Source organism: Melopsittacus undulatus, chromosome 16, assembly GCF_012275295.1.
Source record: "Melopsittacus undulatus isolate bMelUnd1 chromosome 16, bMelUnd1.mat.Z, whole genome shotgun sequence".
NCBI classification, from domain to species: domain Eukaryota; kingdom Metazoa; phylum Chordata; class Aves; order Psittaciformes; family Psittaculidae; genus Melopsittacus; species Melopsittacus undulatus.
In genome coordinates this window covers 3,498,516-3,517,099 of record NC_047542.1, presented here as the reverse complement: position 1 = coordinate 3,517,099, position 18,584 = coordinate 3,498,516, and the positions used below count along the sequence as shown (strand labels likewise).

The following is an 18,584-nucleotide window of genomic DNA, read 5'->3' as shown; positions in this document are numbered from 1 at the left end:
CTCTGGGGCCTTGTGTCTATTAGTAATTAGGGACCCAAGCCTGGTTCCAATTAAGCCATCAGCAGATAGGTCAGCACCTCCAATTCCCAGCACCGGGAACTGGGACCTCCCTGAAGCATCCCTCCAGAGGGACCCCACACATCCCAAACACCCTGGGACCAGCTGAACAATGGGAACAGCAGCACCTCCCCCTCTAACTGAGGCAGCAAAATACACCCCAAGCAGCCCCCCATATCCCAGGCAACCTGCTGCAAGGCAGGGATGCTGCAGCAGCCCCAGCTCTGGCATGGCCATGGCATCCAAGGGGAAAAGGGGCTCCATCCCTCCTGCAGGCCAAGAACAAACAGCTCACACTGCAGCGCTCCGGGATGTTGTAAATAAATATATTTTAATGATTCTTTTTCCATTCCAGTTCATTCTTTTATACATTTCTTTATAAAACAGTAGTAAAATTTTTTAATCAGAGCACAGTGCATTAAAAAAAAAGGAAAAAAAAACAACCAAACAAAACCCCCAAAAGATTAAAAACAGCAAAAAATAATCCACAACTGTTTCCTCAGGGGAGATGCCACATCCTGTGCTGGCAGCAGACAGTGCCGGGTACCACCAGCAGAACCACCCCCTAGCCACAATAGTCCCAAGTGAGCAGGGATCTGCATCCCACCATAAGGCACCCACACAGCTGCTCTGGTATCCATGGATCCCGACACTCAGGGGTAACCCCATGTCCTGAGTGCAGCGTGTGGGTGCTGCCGCCCTGCCAGGGGATGCTTCTCTTTACAGGCACTAATGGCAGTGCAGGAAGGATGGGAACACACAGTGGGGAACAGCCCCAATCCCAGCTACAGCCCCAATGTCTGCTCCCTTCCCTGCACCCTGAGACACCTCCAATGAGTCCTCCCTTTTCCCCTCTCCTGCCCACCCTCTGCACTTCCCACACCCTCATGTCCCACAGGCACCTCTGCAGGGGGCACGGGGGCTGTTTCCCACCTCCCAATCCCAAATCCAGCCACCATGGAGCTTGTCCCTCCTTGGCTGGGCTTCACTGTCCCAACCCTGCACCATCCCCCATCCTTGGTCCAGGATGCTGTGCTATCGAGCAGGATCCCAAAGGGGTCTTCCCTCCTCTCCCTGAAAAATCCCTGTGGTATTTTCCCTATGAACAGTGTCATTCCCCACCCCTCAACCCTGAGCCAGGCTGTGAAGGCAGAAGGTGACAGAGCCCAAAGCAGGTCCCCATCACCGAGGCATCCTGGCTGCAGAATAAGCTGGTGATGCTAGGAACAGAAATAAACCCCACGAGCCAAAGGCGAAGGAAGCAGCAGCTCAGGTTTGGCACAAACCATTCCCTGATCTCCAGGCAAAGCCTGGACCTCCATGCCCAGCTGTGGGGCAGGACATCTGCTTGCCACGAATATCCCCAAGGAAAAGCGTAAAAAACCCCTTTATCCTTCCCCCTGAAGAGCCAGGGCTTGGTTATGGGGCAGAGGCACCTCTGGGGGGTTGTCTCAAGGGAGGCCGAACATCACCCGGCACCATGCAGCCCTTCTCCAGAGGCCAGTGAGGTTTTGGGGTGCTGGATGCTGTCAAATGCTGAGGAGGGGGGGGGCAGGTCATAGCAAGCATCAAACACCCTGTCCCAGTTGTTCTGGAAGCCTTCAATGTCAACCCCAAACTCCCAGCCTCAGACCCAGCTCCTTCAGACAACATCCTGTGCCCTGTGGATTAACGTGCTCCAATTAACACCTTGGGAGTGCTCTGAGGAAGGAGGAACCACGAAGGATGTGGCAATGAGATGGGGCTCAGAGGCCATCGCTGGGGAAGACTCATTGGGGACGTGGGCTCCAGGAGGCAGCAAGGCAGACACAAAGCTCTGAGCATCGTCCCTCTCCTCTCCTCCCAGGGAAGGCTCCTTGGGCTCCGAGCAGTGCCCTGGGGAAGGGGTCGGTGCGAGAGGGGTTTGCTGAAAGGCAAAAGCAGCCGAGCCCACGCTCCGGGGCTGTGGAATCTGCAGTCAGGCCAATGCCACAGCAGGGCAGGATCTGCTCCAGCTCCCGGCCAAAGAGAAGCTTGCGAAAGACAGAGGCACCCGGTGAGCCTGGCTCCGAGCCCCCGGTGCATAGAGAAAAGGTTCTCCTCACTCCTACATAGATTCAAGTGCGCGGCAGGACGGGCTCCTCCTATGGGAAGAGGGCCCCGTAACTTCACCAACCAAACCCGAAGGTCCGGTCCTCGCCCCAGCATCACCTCCTCGTCACAGCATGTCAGCATCCTCCATGCTGAAGCTGCTGCGGCGACTGCTGGCCTTGGAGGCCTCGGGGGACATGGCTGAGAACAAGGGGTCGGAGGCCAGAGGCAGCATCGTGTCCTGCATCAGCATCAAGTCCAGCTCCTTCTTGGATAGGGATGGGAAGGAAGCGCTGTGGGCAGGCTCCAGGTTGTCTGGGAAGCCCTGGGAGCCGTCGTCGAAGCTCAGGCTGTGGGTAAAGTCCAGCTGGTGGTAGGGAGACTGGGGTGGTGGAGGCAGCGCCGGCTGCGGCTGCGATTCGGGGTCCAGGGCAGGCAGCAGTGGCTCCAGTGTCCCCTCGTCCCCACTGGCTTCTTGCTTGACGACCTGCTGAGCCAGCTCGGCCACATTGACACCCGAGGGCGAGGAGGTGGGCAGCCCATGGACACGTGCCTGCATCTCCAGCTCCTGCCAACAGAGCACAGGAGGTCTTTGGTGGGGATGGCACCCATGGAGGTGGCAGGAACAGAGGGATCGAGCTCACTGGGGAGCAGCACAAGGAAGAGGTGAAGGATGGACAAAGCTCAGCAACACTCACTGCGGTCACTGCCTGATGACTTTGGTCCTGGTGTGATTTGACAGCAGCAAGAGGGAGGAGAGCCCCTGCTGCACGTGGGGCTGGAGCAGAGCAAAGGGAAGAGCACAGGGAAGCTCACCTGGATGCGGAGCAGCAGCTGCTTATTTGTCATCTCCAGACGCCGCGAGTGGTTCTCCAGGTCTCGTGACCTCTGCAGGTCCTTCTGCATCCTCTTGATGTAGTCCACAGACGCCTTCAGGATTGTCCCTTTGTTCCAGCGCACGTCCCTGCCGGGCAGGATGGAAACAGAGACTGCCACCTGCGTGCCAGCAACATGAACCCTCGCCCCTGCTCCGCAAGGATCACCTGCCCCGAGACCCACAGGTACCCCAGCCCCACACCAGTACGTACAGGTCGTTGGCCTTGGGGATCAGCATCCCCAACTCCTTGATGCGGTCGTTGATGTTAAACCTTCGCCGCCTCTCAACTGCAGGGTGAGAAGAGAGGGATGGTGGTGAAAGAGGCATCTGGAGCAGGAGGAGCCCCACGGCCTCCACCGACCACGCTGCTGCTCCTGGGTCATGGGGCTGGCAGACACCAATGTGCCCTGGGCAACCCCTCTGGAGTTGGGGTCTCAGGATGAGAAACCTCTGGGGTCAGCCCTTTGGCACCCCATGAGCTCTGACCTTCCCCCAGTGACAATGAGGACAACAGGGGATCTCCTGCACCGCAGGAGATGGAAAAGAGGGATCCATGGCAGGGGGCTGTGAGGGTGAGGTGGGATGGGAAGGGGGACCCAGCTCAGAGAGAGTGATGAGGAAAGGGCTGTGGGGTGGGACAGGGGAAGCTCCACCATTGCAGCGCTGGACTCACTCAGGTTGTGATTGTCTTTCTTCTGACGCTCTTTAGCCAGGGCTCGGCTCTCAGCATCTGCAATCGAGACCCACACCATCACCCAGAGGGGACAAGGCTGCGTCTGACCCCACGAGCCCCCTGGGCTGGTGTCAGAGCACCCAGCACCCCCAGAGCCGCCCTCCCCACCCACAGGGACAGGGCAGCTCTGGCACTCACCATCACCCCACCAGCTCTGGGCTGGGGACATACCTGTCAGCTCTCTCTTCTGGGTGAGGTCAGCGGGACAGGAGCTGCTGGTGACCCCCACGAGGGAGGCTGTCACCTGGGGGTCCCCACTATAGACATTCATGTGACTGCTGGACATCGGGAGCTGCAAACCAGAGGCACAGGTGGGTTAGCTCCATGCGGGGCTGCTTGGCCTCTGGGCTGCTTGTGCGTAGCCTGGGCAGGTGGAATTGTCTTCCTGGGCCCTTAAACCGGCTATAATCAGAGCAGCAATGAAAACAGGACTTCAAAGGGCACAGTTGATCCCCTCCCACGGCCAACAGCTAAAATAGGGCAGATGAATCACATCCGAGAAGGGCTCGGCAGGATGAACACCACTGGGAGGCACAAGCTGCCACACGGATCTGACCCGGGAGACGGTGCTGCTCTGAGGAAGCTTATGGCTGTGAAACCTGGGCTGGCACCACTGCAGGGATGTGGCAGGACGGGTCCCCTCTGTGCCACCTGCAGGCATGGGGCTGCCAGATCAGCTCTGATCTCTTCCTAACAGGCATCAGAGACTCACCGTGTTGGGCATGTGGACTTCAGGGTTCATGTAGCCCAAGACATCATCCAGCCGCATGATGTCATCGATGACCTCATCAAACTGAAAGGGAAAGGTGTACGGTGCCAATGCGCTGCTCTGCCCGAATCTCCAGCCCCTTTGCATCCCCCAGCAGCTCAGTGGCACCTCCTCACCTCCCGCTCCGGGTTGGAGCCGATGTTGAGCATGGCCATGGGGCTGTTGGGTGCACTGTTGCCTGCCGAGGAGGACAGGACGTGGCTGGCTCGGACACCAGGGGATGCGGCTGGGGGTGGCTTGGGAGAGTGGCTGACGGGGCTGACGTGGGCAGCAAACTTGTTCCCATAGGTTTCTGAGAGATAAGCCTGAACCTTCTTATCCCGCGACTTCTGCAGGTGGTAGGTGGTGGGGTTCTCCAGGTAGGACTGGACCTGCAAGGAGGAGACCAACCATCAGGGACCCTGAGGGGTCCCCGCATCCCCTCATCCCCACTGGTTGGAGGGACACCCCAGCACTGTACCTTGAGGACCTCTCCAGGCACAGGCGGTGGGGACTGGTAATGGACAGGGGTGTTGATGGCCGGGGTGGAGGCCACTGGCATCCTCTGCTGCTGCATGTAGTTCATCATCATCTGCTGCTGCATCCGCTCCCTCTCAGCCTCCTGCTGCGCCTGCTGCTTCATCAGCTCCATCCGCAGGCCGATGCGGGACGCCATGGTGCACCGGGGGGTGGGATGTGGGTGCCCACCAAGCACAGAGGGGACCCTGAGAGGAGGAGACAGCACCTCAGTAACAGGGAAACTGAGGCACGGGGAGGGCGCAGACACCCTGCATCACCCATACCCACTGTGGCTATGCCATCACTGGTCCCCATGCTAGACAGATGGGTCTGCCCTCTCACCAGAGCTCCCCCCATGCTACCCCTCTCCTTGGGGATCACTGGGGCACCCAGAAGGGGACAAGGGGGGTGCAGCCAGGACCCTTGCACTGTCAGGTCTGGACTCACGTACTGCTGGGTTCAGCTGGAGCCTGCTTTGTGCCACCAACTTCCAAAACACTGGAGCAAAGCACGAAGGGATGGGAATGAATCAGAGCCCAGGAGAGGAGCGAAAGGGAAAGAGAAAGCAAGGGAAGAGCAGGAAGAAAAGGCCGTCGGGTGCCAGGAGCCAGGGGCAGGGTTGAACCTCAGCCTGAAGCCCCCTTGCAGAGGCACGGGGTGAACAAGGCAGCTTCTGTGCGGGGCCGGCACGAGCACAGCACCGGGGGGAGGCTGCGAGGCCCCCGCTCCGCACAGACCGGCCCTTGTTCCCCGGTACAAAGGGGACGGCAGCCCATGGAAGGGGGGAAGAGGATGCCGGGACTCCAGGAGCTGCCCGGCCCTATGAGGGTGGCTTTCCCATGCACGGCTGGGATGGGGATGCGGGAGATGCTGTCTGGGATGGAGTCTGGACCACAGCACCCGCAAGGGGGGAGCAGAAGCAGAGCACAGGACCCAGAGAAAACATTGAAGGGGAACAGGAGGAAACAGCCGGTGGGACCAGGCAAATCTGGAGGGGTTTGCATTTAAATACAAGGTTTAATGGCAGACAAAGGGGCCACGGAGGGAGGATCCAACGCACCAGGGTGTCAGTGAGGCATCCGATAGGCAGTGCCATGCGGTATCCTAAGGGGGAAATTAAATCAAGGCAGCGTGGACAGAAATACATTACATAGATCAAGAGCCAGCTATTGAACAGCAAGAGGAAGGTAATTAATTAGACATGGTGGCCCATCCGAGGGGGATGGGAGACGAGGAGCCTGGGACAGTCACCAGTTGTGGCTTCATCACAAACAGCCTCAGAGGGCACATGGGGATGCATGAGATGAACAAGAGCAGAGCCTGGAAAAGGACCCAGTGACACCAGGACAGCCACAGGGGATACACCAAGGCTGAAGGGGGATAAATCACAGCTGATGCCCACGGGAGATGTAAGAACCCCAGATATAAAGGGCAGAGTGAGGGGAAAATCCTGTAGGAGACACAGGGAGATGGGATGAAGCACTGCAGTGTGGGGGGATGGCAGTGTCCCACCAGCCTGCAGGACACCCCCTTATAGGAAACAGGGGAAGTGCTGCCTTTTCCCCTGAGGAGCTCCCGAGCTGCCAAGGGGGAGGATGAGCAAGGGTGGCTAGAGCTGGGCTGGATAAGGAGAGGGGGGAAATTAGGTCAGGTTTAAAATAACCCAAGTGGTTCTGCTTGGCTTCCCCCTGCGCCCCAAAAGGCTCAGCAGCTTCTGCTTTCGCTCTGAGTCAGCCCCAGCAGGAAGGGATGGGGACCCTGCCACACACCACAGGGACATGTCCCACCCTGGGGTCACATCCAGCTATCCTGTGGTCCAGGGGGCAGAAATAAAGCAAGTGGGATGGTGGCTCCATCCGGGATGCTCTTTATTCCTGGGAAGGAAGTTAGAATCCCGGATAAAGCAGAGCAGAGCTGGATCCACTGCTGTGCCAAGGCAGCTCCAGTCCCTACACAGAGCAGACCCCAGTGAGGGTCTGTCCCAATGCATGGGCAATGGTTGGCCTGGCTTGGAGTGGGCAGCACCGTGGGCCAGGGAATGCCTGAGCATTGGGTTTCCTGGTGGGAGCTGCCAGGGCACCTGCTGGGGCAACGTCCCCCTGGGTCATGGAGAGGGAAGAGCAGAGGAGGGGAGGGAGGAAGGCGGTGGGAGAGCCAGGGCAGGCAATGGAGCATCAGGAAAGGGATGGAGAGGGGGAAGAGGGGTGGGAAAGCACGAGGGAGCAGGGAAAGGGTGGATGATTCTGGCCCCTATCCACATCCAAACTCCACCTTTCCTGTCTGGGGGACACAGAGCAGCTTTTCCATGCCCAGAGCATGGGAAAGTGATGGATTTCCCAAAGGAAACTCAACCTGTGCTCTGCAAACTGCCTGACCCTGCCTCCTTGGGATGCAGGAAAAGGTTGATCCCGCTTTGTTACAGGATCGAAACCTAAAGCCAGAGCTCCTCCAGTGAAACCCATGCTCCACCAACACTCCAGACCCACCACCGGGACAACACATGGGGCCGGAGCCAGGGAATTAATCTCCCTTCAAAATACCCCTGCTGCTGTTTAGCAACACGGTTATTTCTGGACCTTTCTTGCTTTTCCTCTGGGGGTGTTATTTCACCAAGAGCCCAACACACTCCCTCCTGTGCTAGGGGTGCTTCTAGATGCTGCTCTGACACTTACCTGTGCCCCATGGTGTCCCCCATCCCTCTGGGAGCCCAATGGCACCATAACCCAGGCTGTGACAATCAGTCCCTGCAGTGACAATGGGAGCTGCTCCACAATGCATGGTGCTGGGATGCTGCAGGACCAATCTGGGTACCCAGGGCCACCCCAATGGATCAAACACCCAAAGTCTCCCTCCCTCCCGGTCCCATTGCTGCACCAAGGTGTGGGTTAGAAATAAAAGCTACTGTGAGGCAGCTTCCAGATTTAGCCCCTGTGAAATACATGGGATCGCGTTTCCCTGCCCGGCACCCACAGGGAAGCAGCACCCGCTGCCATCCTGGCACCCACACTGCAAACACAACACATCTCCTGCTCACCCGGTGATGCTCTGGGGATGGAGCTGAGGACCCCCAAGCTGAGGAGCTGCCTGCCCAGCCCCACTCCATCGTTTCTCTTTATTTCCTGGTCGATCGTGGCCGTTTATAAGTGGAAAAATCAATTTTGCAGCTTCAACCACGAGTGGGGACCCCCAGGGAAGGAAGAGAACTGGGGGGGGGGATGTGCTGCCCACCTGCCCACGGCTGTGGGCTGCTGCAGAGCCATGAGGGCAGGAAGAAGGGAGAAGAAAGAACCGAAAGCAGCTCTGCTGCTTGCTACCAGCACCAAGCACCCGCTGAGCCTCCCTTCCTTCCTCCCTCTTCATTCTCATATAGTGAGGATGGCGACGGAAGGAGCAGGCAGGGTGCAGGCAGCTCCGATGCCACCAAGCTGCCACCCCATAGATACCCCCAAAGCCTTGTGAGGGTCTCCGCTGGCACCCCAATGTGTGTGGAAGGAGGATGATGATGGGGCAGGGGTTACCTGGCTGCGGGATGGGGGGACCTCTGAGTGCCCATGGGTCACAGCTCCTCGTGCTCCTCACCAGGGCCAGCCCCACTCCCACCCCAGCCCCACATTTCCTCATTTTCAGGACCCTGTTTTGAGTGCAGCAGCAGCCACGTGGGGTGCAAAGGGGGGAAGTTGCAAAAACCCTTCCAAACCTGCTTGTTTTTCTCACTGCAACACAAGTGTTGGTGGCTGAACTGAGAAGCAGCATGGCAAAAACAGGGCCAGGCACCACTGCCGGGTTCACTGGGATGCTGGAGCCCAGGCTGGGTCTGCCCCATCGCATCCCCTCCGGAGCTGCAGGTAGAGCTGCAGTGCTGCCCGCAGTGACATGCAAATACAGAGGGACAAAAGCTGCCCTTTGTCGGATGGGACACATGGGGATCCCTCATGCTCTGTGCGCCTGCAGCGGATGCAGAGTAAGCATCAGCATTACACAGCCAGAGCCAGGCCCAAATGCATCACACGGGATCCCTCCGGCACCCACATGCAATAACCCATTGGTATCACCACTACCAGGCTGGTGATACCGATACCAGCCAGGATGACAACGGCAAAGCCAGGGGACGACAAGGCTGCCTGTGTGATGCCCCAAACACCCAGCACAGCACCGGAGACCCCTGCTATGGCCCCACAGTGCAAAGCTGCCTTGTACCACATCCCCTTTGCGAGCCGCGGCCATGCCACCCCGCCAGCAACGCGCTGGCACCCGTCTGCTCCACGCAGCTCCCTCACCCTGCCCTAGTGAGGCTGCTGTGGGGTGATTTATGCCATGTCAGTGGTGTCATGGTATCATCTTCATCGGCACGCGGAGGAGGGCAGCGCTCTGGGTTGGCAGCCCCACAAAGGGGCAGTGGGACAGGGTCTGACCTGGGGTGTTAGGATGGGGTTTCCCACCATGAGAGTGGCCAAACCCTGGCAGTGGGGTAACCTCCACCATAGAATCCCAGACTGGTTTGGGTTGGAAGGGATCTTAAAGCACATCCAGTTCCATGGGCAGGGACACCTTCCACTAGAGCAGGTTGCACAAGGCCCCATCTAACCTGGCCCTGGAGACCCCAATCCAACACTAACGTTTGCCATGTTTGAGGCTGGACCAGAGACTCCGAGGTCCCATCCAGCCTATGCTGCTCTGGGATGGGGATGGGGTGGTGGGAAAAGGGGGGGGTATGGCCCCATTTTCCAACCCCAGAGAGCATCAGTGCCCTCCCCATCACCCACCCAGCAGGCAGGAGATGGGTCAGGCAGGAGATGATGGGGTGGGCAGGAGATGGGTCTGGCAGGTGGATGCCAGAGCCACCCTCGCCCTGTCCAGAGGCTCCTTCCCCATGCAGTGAGCATGCAGCCCTGAAAGGGAGAAGGAGCAGGCGGAGGGACTTGGCAAATAGAGGCCGGGGTCAGTTGACAGCACCAGATAGAGACTGAGTCACTGGGACTGTTTTTAGCCCCGGCATCTCAGAAACGTGGACTGCGACGTTGTTAACAGGCGCTTGGGTCAGAGGCCAAGTGTTTTCCCTTCCATGCATTAAATACCACTCCTGGAGGCAGCCCAGGTATCCAGCACAGTAAAAACATTATACAAGTCTTGTAATGCAGCTAAAGCAGCCCCCACATTGCCCAGGTAAGCTTGGGATGTGTCAGGGACCCAGTGGAGGGAAAAGCATCTGGGTACCAAGAGCCAGGGCTGAGCATCCCTCATCACAATCTCACTCCCAGCACAGAATGAATGAGGTCAATAGAAAAGACCCCCTGGTTCTGGTGGTGCTGAGCTTGATCTATAAGAGTCAACCTGTGCAGGGCAGCCATTATGGGGTTAATAACACACAGCCTTGCTCTGACCCCTTTCCTTCACCCCAAAAAGCTTCTCCTTCCCCTCCAAAAGCCCCTCTGCCCAGCACGGCACAGCTGGGGACATCGTGCACTAGAGCACGAGCCTGGCATCCCTGTGCCAGCCTCATGGGCAGCCCCCAAAGCAGGGCAGGTATGAAGGGGAACCCCACGGACCCCACCACGGCAGAGCCGGATCCTCCACGGCTGCAGCAGCATCCGCAGGGCGGTTGGTGCCATGCAGGAACCCTGATTGAAACATCACTGTCCAATTGCCCATCCTGGGAATTCACAGCCCTCGGGCGCAAACAGCCTCTGGTGCCACGTTCCTGCCTCCCCCCAACCGCTGCAATTAAAAATAAAAGTGTTAACAGGCAGAAGGATGTTCCTGGGGCCAGGATGAGCCAACGGCAGCGCGGGGCCCGGAGACATTAATCAGCCCCATATCACATCCACCTCGCAGTGGGGCCAGGAGCAGGGTGACCTTGGAGGGGCCAGAGGGGTTTGTTTCAAGAGCTGCCTGAATTGGGGAATGACTTGAACCTGCCCGAGGGGAGACTGAGATAAGGTCTTAGGCAGAAGCTGTTCCCTGGGAGGGTGCTGAGGCGCTGGCACAGGGTGCCCAGAGAAGCTGTGGCTGCCCCATCCCTGGCAGTGCTCAAGGCCAGGTTGGATACAGGGGCTTGGAGCAGCTGCTCCAGTGGAAGGGGTCCCTGCACGGAGCTGGAGGAGCTTTAAGGCCCCTTCCAACACAAACCATTCTGTGATAAATGAGCAATAAAGGGAACATGGCAGCACCATTCCCAGCCCCCCAGCTTGACTCCAGCAGTGCAGATGCCCCACACCACAACACAGGGATTTAGAGCCACCACATACCCCAAAAGCCTAGAAACCACCCCAGAAAGCGGTGACGCTCATCGAAACCACCCCTGGAGCTCCGTGCACTCCACGATGCCATCTGCCACAAGCAGAAGGCACAAGGTGACTGCAACCACCCCGTGTCCCCATCACCCCGGGGCCGGCGGCTCTCCCAGCACCGCCCCCATCCCTCCTCCTCCTCCTCCTCCTCCCTCCCCGTGCTGCTGGAAGGAGGTAATATTTATAAATACACCCCTTCCATCCCCTGTGCCCGGCCCGGAGCCTCCGTTCTCGCAGTGCCAGCGGCAGCCCCAGCGCCGCGGCCACCCCGTCCATGGAGCCGCAGCTGTTTTCCAGCCCCAAGAATAAACAAGTTGGGGACAGCCTGTGCCTTGTCTGCCCAAAGAGCCCCAGGGCTCTCCCCGCTGCCATCCCCGCCCCAGCAGCACCCAGCAGCACCCAGCAGCACCCAGCAGCACCCAGCAGCACCCAGCTACCGCCGCTTACCCGCACAGAAGAGGGTTCCTCCTCTCCCCTCCGTTCCCCCCCGGTCCGGGCTCAGCCCAGCGCTTCCCTGCTCTGTGAAGGTCAAACTGGGCTCTCGGGGCCCTCGCTGCCCATCCAGCCCCTGTGCTGGCACGGTGCCGGTGCAGCCGGGTCGGGTCCTGGCTGCGGGTGCTGCCGCCTCCCTGGCACCGCTTCTGACCATGAGGTTTTTCCCACCACGTTGGGCTTTGTGCAGGCGAGATCCTCACTGAGGCTGCCCCAGAGGAGCTCAGCCGGTGCTGAGCATGGCACCCACATGGATGCAGATAAGGTGGGAGCTGCAGCCAGCACCCAGCTGCCACCCAAGCTCCCCCCATCCCATGGGATCCCAAGCCAGGAGAAGGGAAGCACTCCCTGCACACCAAGTACCTGGAGCCTCTTCCTTGTTTCCTCCTCAAAATTCCCCATCCCCATCCCAGAATCTAAAGGAAACTTGTCCCTGAGGCTCCAAAAGCATCCCCGATCCATTCCCAAGCTCATCACCACCACAGTGTCCCTGCACCAGAGAGCATCCACAGCCCCTCTGCTTGCTCCTAGTGTGGGGGGGTCCGAAGGTGCCAACACTGACTGGCCCTTGGCCCTGCTCATGATTTTGGCACTTGGGCACTAAGGCAGCAGCTGCATAAACTGTGCTGGAGGATCAGGGCACACTGAAAGGAGTATTTACAACCCAGGCAGAGTCCCTGAGCACCCTGGAGCTGGATGGCAGGGCCAGGGCTGAGCGCAGGGAAACCTTTGGCTTTGCAACTGTTTATACATGAAGTAAATCACTTTCGCTAACAGAGTGCACGGATGGGAAGGGAAAAGAGGGATGTAACCGCAGGGGAAGATGCTGCCTGCGCGTTTCAGGTTTATCCGGACTGAAAGTTGCACCGATTGAGGTGAAGGAGGATTGAAGCCAATGGGAGGGTGTGGGGAGTTTCTTGGGAATCAAATGTACTTGCAGGAAGGGTGACAAAAACCCGGGAGCGATTCTTAGAAGAGGATTTAAAAATAAGATGGCACAGCCTCCGTGCACAGGCTGTTGGGGCCGGGGCAGGAGGTGTCATTGGAAGACCTTGAGCCCTTCCCAGGAGGCTCCATCCAGGTGAACGCAGGCACCATCACCACGCCAAACAGCTCCTGGTGTGGTTCCGAGTTCACCTCCATCGCTCAGGGCTCAACCCTCCCACGCTCCTCCTCTGCCTGCAGGGAAATCGTGTGGTTCCTGTCCCTTTCTTTCTTTATTCTATCTATAGCTTTGCTCTGCTGCCTGTTTGCTCCACAGAAACCAAGGGGGAAGGTGTTGGGAGAAGGGACAGCTCCTTCAAATCCGGCTGCCAGCATCAGCTGGACAGTGCCGGCATCAGGCCGGCATCGCGCCCATCGCTCCTGGTTCTCATTGGTGCCTCCACCTCCAACCAACTCGTGGGTCTCCCTGGAAGGCGAGGGGCTGGAAATGGAGCTCATCCCAGAACACAGGGCTCAGCCTCCTCCATCCCTGCACTGGCCATGTCGTGTGACTCTACCTTCATGGACATCAGCAAGGAAAGCCCACTCGGACCAAAACCAGGCACCAACCCTGCGGTGGGGCATGACCTGAAAGGGGAACCACGGGGGCTTTTTCTGGATGTACCACAGGGGGACAAGAGAAACCCAACAGATGAGCACGTATTTCCTGCATGTTCACCCAGACATCACCCTTTGTCCCTCCAAGCATTACACTGTCAGCACCCAGCACTAGCTCCTGTACCTGTGAGGAGCCCTGTCCATCTCCCACAGCAAAGAGAGGGTCAGGGAACCCATCATGAAACAGCCACCATGGGTTGACACCAGCACGGGCTGCAGCCATGGGATGTGGCGGCCATGGGATGCCGTGATGCTGACTACACCAAGGACACCACTGGGTTATGAAATGGCTCCCTTTTGGCAAGTGCATCTCAAGGTCCATCCCACTCAGAAACCCAACCCCCAAACTCCAGATGTGCCCAGGGACAAGGCCCAGACATGATGGGGATGTGCCATGGCCAGCACCAGAAGAGCCCCATCCCTCCCCACCATCTATCTGCGCCCCCAGAAAGGGGGGATAAGCAGCAACACAGAGCTCATAGCTCCTGCATCAACTCAACATCGAGACCCCAGCACCCCACAGCACACAGGGAACCTAAGGGCTGTTTCTATCCTCAATACACACACTTTTGAGGAGGGCCCCCCTGCCAAAGCCCCATTTCTCTGCAGTGGCTGTTCTGCTCCCCATGGCTACCCCACTGCAGCCATGGACACATCCCCCCTTGCTCCAATGATTCATCCCTCTGTCCCTGTGTGCGCAGGGCTCTCCCCTTTCCCCACAGCATCACCAAGAACCAGCAAACAGGGAAACCTCATGACAGCACAGGCGGTGGCAGGGCAGGGGGGGGGACCAGAAACACATGGGCCGTAAACCCAGCACCATGAAGCATGGAAAAAGAAATAAAAGCCCTGGCTTGGAATCACAACCTCCATCCATCCCAAACACCCACATGCTGGAGTCGCCCCATGGCAGGCAGCCCCACCCCGGAGCAGTTTCCTACTGATAAGGGCAGAAGGCAAAGCCAGCATCCCTCGGGAGGTAAAGCCAGCATCCCTCGGAAAACACACCGGCCCCCTCCATGCACACCATGGGCTGGGGACATGCTGCCCATCGCAGCCATCACCACCCACCCCATAGCCTAAACCTGGTGTTTTCCCAGCTCCAGCAGCCCGATTCCCAACGGCCCATCAGTCCCAGCGTGGTTTTCCCTGCTGGGTCCCCCCGCAGCAGGTAAGCGCTGGCTCAACGGGCACCCGGAGCAGGGAAAAACCAGCCTCGGGTGGCGGAGCAGCCGTGCATGAAGCCGAGCAAACATGGCAGGGAAAACCGAAGGGGGAAGGAGGGGGAAAACCCACCAGGAATGCCCCAAACTCCGGCCCCTTCTGCCTGCTCCGCGCTCGGCTGTTACATAAAACAAATCACAGCCCCCCCGTGCCCCAAGGGCCGGGAACTGCGCCGGGATTCCTGGAAACAGGCCCCGTTCGTCCCCGGCTCGCACAGGCTGAGTTATTTATCTTCGAGCAGCACAACAACAATAACCACCATCTTTCCTCTCTCTTTCCTGCGGTATTTTGGGGGCTTTAAGGAAATTTCCCCATCTTCTGACTCACTGAGGCTCTAAGGACACGGCCATGAGGGTGTCGTAATCCTTCCTGCTTCGCAATTAACTCATGAATACAAGTAATCGGCGGCTGTAGGTGAAGTGCAGCCCATGCCCGACTCCTGCTGCCCCAGCAGACCAAGTCGCAACCCCATTGGTAACCCCCTAAAGCTGTGTGATGGGGGGACCCCAACTCTTGCTGCACACCCCCAGAGCAGCAAGGAGAGGGGAGAAGTCAGTTCCGGGGGGGACCCCACTCTGCTGCACCCCACAAAGGAAGGGATTTGCACCCTAAGGAGGTCGGTGCACCCAAACCCAACCCCCGTGAACCGCGCATCGGGGGCTGCTGCATCCGTGCCTCAGTTTCCCCATGCGTAAAGGATGCGGGGAGCAGAGGGGGGGGTGGTAAAGGCGACCCGAGCAAATCTCCTCCTGGGGCTGTTTCCATGGGGGGGACACTCAACCAAGCGGCCGGTGGGGGCCGGGACTGGGGGGGACACACGTTATTAATTACAGCAACGAGCGCAAACCAGAACCATCCCCGAGTTCACAGAGCCCCGAGGTGCCCCCCCCCGCCCCCGGTACCCCCGTCCGCGGCACTCACTCGGTGGCTGCGGGCCCACGGGACCGCTCCGCTCCGCTCGGCTCCGTTGAGCTCCGCTCGGGCCGGCCCCGCTTGCTCCCGCACCGAGGGAGGGCAGCACCGCCCGGCTCGGCTCGGCTCGGCTCGGCTCGGCTCGGCTCGGCTCGGCTCAGGCTCCGCAGCACGCCGGGAGCTGTAGTCCGGAGCGGGGCAGAGCCTCCCGTGCCTGCCGGGACTTGTAGTCCCCGCCTGGGGCACGGCTGGGGCTGGGCTCGGTGATTTCCTGCCCCACAAACGGGTTTTTCTACCTCCGGAGCGGGGGTGAAGGCGGCGCAGGGAGAGGGGCTTGGAGCCCGATTGTGTGGGTCTGGTAGCAGCTCTTCCACCGGGAGCATCCACATCCTTGCACGAGGGTTTGGGGGCTCCTTGCACTAGGGTTTTGGGGCTCCTTGCACTAGGGTTCTGCAGCTCCTTACACCAGGATCCCACGGTTTCTTGCCCTGGTGCCACAGGCTTGCTGCAGTCGTGGTGAGCATCCTGGACACGGGATAGTGGGCAGCAATAGCCACAGGTCTCTGCTTAATGTCGGGGGGTGTTTGATCCCCCCCAGACAGGACCCTCAAGGGGGAATCTGTGCAGGGATGCAGGGACTGAGGAGCTTTTCCTATAGGATGGACTTGGGATAAGGTGTGGACTCCTTGCCCAGCACGAGGCTGCAGCCCCACTGCACCCAGGGCACAGGGTGATTGTGCCACAGGGCTGCCCATGGCTCTCAGTGTCTGAGCTCCCCAGGTCCCACCATGGCAGATTTGGCTGCTAAAAGCCAGTTTAAAAGGTGGTCACATGCACCAGCAGAGTGACTATCATCTGACTGGGACATGGGTGTTGGACAATGGGTGATGGAGCCCTTTGGTGATGCATCTCCCATGCTGTACCTCAAGGACCAGCCTCTTGGGTCTGGTCCAACTTGTCTGGCGCTGCATCCAGCAGCTCCTCGTTGGGGGGATCCAAACACACCAAGCTTTGGTCACATCCACATCCCAGACTTGCCACCCCTTCCTTCTCATTGCCTGCCCTTTGCGGTTGCAGCGATGAAGAGAGAACAGAACCAGGGCATTTTCATCAGCGCAGCACTTTCCAATCCCTCATTTATTTGCAAATACATGTGGGCAATTCCCCAAAACCTAATGACCTGGGAGCTGTTCACACACAGCTCCTTGTCTCTGCACATCCTGCTCCGAACTGGTTCCTGAAGCCTCCAGCAACCGCATCGGCTCAGCCCTGGGGTCCCCAAGCTGTGGCTCAGCATGAATCTTTTCCTCTCATCCTGCTTTCCCAGCCAGTCCCAGCAGGGATCTGGTTCCCAGTCAAAAAGGTGATCCCAAACTGGTCATTGTCCTGGCACGGTCAGCAGGAACGTCCCCATGTCCACAATGCAGTGACAGCCTCAGCTGCACCAGCCGGTGGCTGAGAGCCCCATGGAGAACCTGGAGAGAGCAGCAGAAAAGGCATCAGAAAAGCCCCCACACACACTCCAAGCCCCATTCTAAGCCATGGTGCAGCACTTACTCCTCAATGCTGATCTTCCAGTACAATTCCTGGACCACAGGAGCCCATAAAACCCCCCTGAGTACAGCTGGGGGTCAACCCCTCCGAGGGTGACTTCCCCACCATAACTATATGTTGGGTTGCTGGAAAGACATAAAATTAACCCCAAAGGACTGTGAACAAGAGTGTTTGGGGCTGCTCTTTTGAATGAGAGTTTTCAGCTCTCTGCCCTCTGTGAGCTGAGAAACCCAAACTGCTCTGGGTCTGGAAGGGCTCATGGTCTTCAAGTGCTTCCAGGGCAGCTGAAGCACAGAAAGGGGCAGTGATTTGCCTACAATACAAAGCCAGGAGCTACGGATCTTCTATAACCATCAAGATCTGCTTCTTCTGGGAAGGGAAGCGGTTCAGGATGGGATGTGCTGCCTCCTGCTTGTCTCCCAGCATCACCCATCCTTCAGAGCCAGGCTACAGAGGCAGCAGAACTGCCCATGCCCACTGCAACCCCTTGGCTGGGGAGGCAGCCAAGCTGGAGCTTCCCACAGCAGCCGGGAAAGGAGGAGGACATTCCCGAACACCAGAACCGGATGGCTCAGAGGAGGAAGGAAAAGCTTCAATACTCACATCCAGGTAGTTCGCTAGCGGTTCATAAGCCACAGTGTTACTGAGCTGATATCTCCTACCAGGGTCCCCTCTGAGCACCATCAGGAAGCGCTCCAGCACCCCCTTCTCCCGCATCACCTCCCGCATGGACCTGCCTTTCCTCAGGGGGATCCTGCATGGGATGGAGATAGATGCTGAGTGGACCCATCCACATGCACTGAGCCAGACCCTGGCCCTGGCACCCACCCCGGGCTCACCTCACCATCCCCTGCCCGAGCTGGAGGCAGAGCAGGGCCAGCAGCAGGCACTGCATGGCCTTGGGTGCTGGTGGCTCCATGGCAGCTCCTGCATCACCTTGGCCAGGACAGGGTGTATATAGCTGGGAGCCGTGCCCAGTCCCTGCTCCAGACACCCCTTTCCCCTATCGCTGCACCCACCCACACCAACGCTGACAGAGTGTTTGTCACTGCAGCCACCCTGATTTCCCTTCCTTACCCAGCTATTCAGCCGCTAATTGTCCAGTGCCTCTGATACCGAGACCAAATATGTGACATCTGATAAAAAGCAGAATTATGCTGTTATCAAGAAGTTAAAGTATTTTCTCTTGCCTTCAAGCACCAGCTTGATCGTTCCAGAAAACAAAGGCAAAACACACCCTTTGTGGTAAGTGGAAATTCATGATGCTGCTGTTCCGGGTAGGCAGGAGCCGCCCCGCTGCCCTGTGATGCAGGGCTCCTGCAGGCTCCCCAGTCCCTGCTGGAGCAGGGATGGACCCCGGCAGAGCTGAGCTGCTTCCATCCACATTTTGGGGTAGGACCATTGCTTTGAGCCTGCAGCAGCTCAGGAAACCCCCCTGCATCCCTTTCTCCTCCATCGCATCCTGATGGATCTGCCTTTGTTTGGACAGAGCCTGCAGGAAGCAAAGGG

At 58.6% G+C, this 18,584-nt stretch overlaps 1 protein-coding gene across 1 annotated transcript; it reads right to left on the bottom strand.

Moving 5' to 3' along the window:
* Window positions 1-1,051: 1,051 nt before the first annotated feature.
* Window positions 1,052-15,649, bottom strand: TFEB (transcription factor EB). Its single transcript, XM_034069731.1, has 9 exons — window positions 15,531-15,649; window positions 4,967-5,210; window positions 4,623-4,877; window positions 4,450-4,530; window positions 3,909-4,029; window positions 3,678-3,734; window positions 3,216-3,291; window positions 2,944-3,091; window positions 1,052-2,695 (listed from the first exon to the last, which is right to left on the bottom strand). Exons 2-9 carry the CDS (start codon window positions 5,159-5,161, stop codon window positions 2,255-2,257), a joined length of 1,374 nt encoding a protein of 457 aa, XP_033925622.1. The 5' UTR covers window positions 5,162-5,210; window positions 15,531-15,649; the 3' UTR covers window positions 1,052-2,254.
* Window positions 15,650-18,584: the final 2,935 nt, after the last annotated feature.

Excerpts from the sequence above, each read along its gene's own strand:
- TFEB (XM_034069731.1), bottom strand. The coding sequence starts at position 5,161 with ATGGCGTCCCGCATCGGCCTGCGGATGGAGCTGATGAAGCAGCAGGCG. Across the intron at positions 4,531-4,622 it reads GCTCCAACCCGGAGCGGGAG|TTTGATGAGGTCATCGATGA; the intron begins GTGAGGAGGTGC and ends TTTCCCTTTCAG. Across the intron at positions 3,735-3,908 it reads CCAGAAGAGAGAGCTGACAG|ATGCTGAGAGCCGAGCCCTG; the intron begins GTATGTCCCCAG and ends TCTCGATTGCAG.